General features: G+C 33.9%; 1 protein-coding gene across 1 annotated transcript in view; it reads right to left on the bottom strand.

The window, feature by feature from the left end:
• Positions 1 to 227, bottom strand: part of LOC119587799 (conserved oligomeric Golgi complex subunit 6-like) — a gene marked incomplete at its 5' end in the record, with an annotated part of 13,578 nt that overhangs the window by 6,437 nt on the left and 6,914 nt on the right. Inside the window, 1 exon segment of the mRNA XM_037936497.1 lies at positions 20 to 106. Within this exon segment, the coding sequence (XP_037792425.1) occupies positions 20 to 106 (87 nt within the window).

Genomic DNA, 227 nt, shown 5'->3' with positions numbered 1-227 from the left:
ACTCACAGAACAAACATACCTGACTTTGCAGAGCAGATATAAACATCTTGTAACTAAGCTGGTGAAGTTCATCTAAAGTTGCCACAAGGAGACCAGAATCAGTCACCTGTAAAATCCAACCTCATTATTATGAACTAACATGAAATGATATTCACATGTATACAAAAAATTTCTAGCCAATTTTCTAGTCATTACTCATATACCTTAAGAGAGAAAATCGTACATAC

Source organism: Penaeus monodon, chromosome 23 (genome assembly GCF_015228065.2).
Source record: "Penaeus monodon isolate SGIC_2016 chromosome 23, NSTDA_Pmon_1, whole genome shotgun sequence".
Lineage (NCBI taxonomy): Eukaryota > Metazoa > Arthropoda > Malacostraca > Decapoda > Penaeidae > Penaeus > Penaeus monodon.
This window is presented reverse-complemented; position numbering and strand designations above follow the sequence as displayed.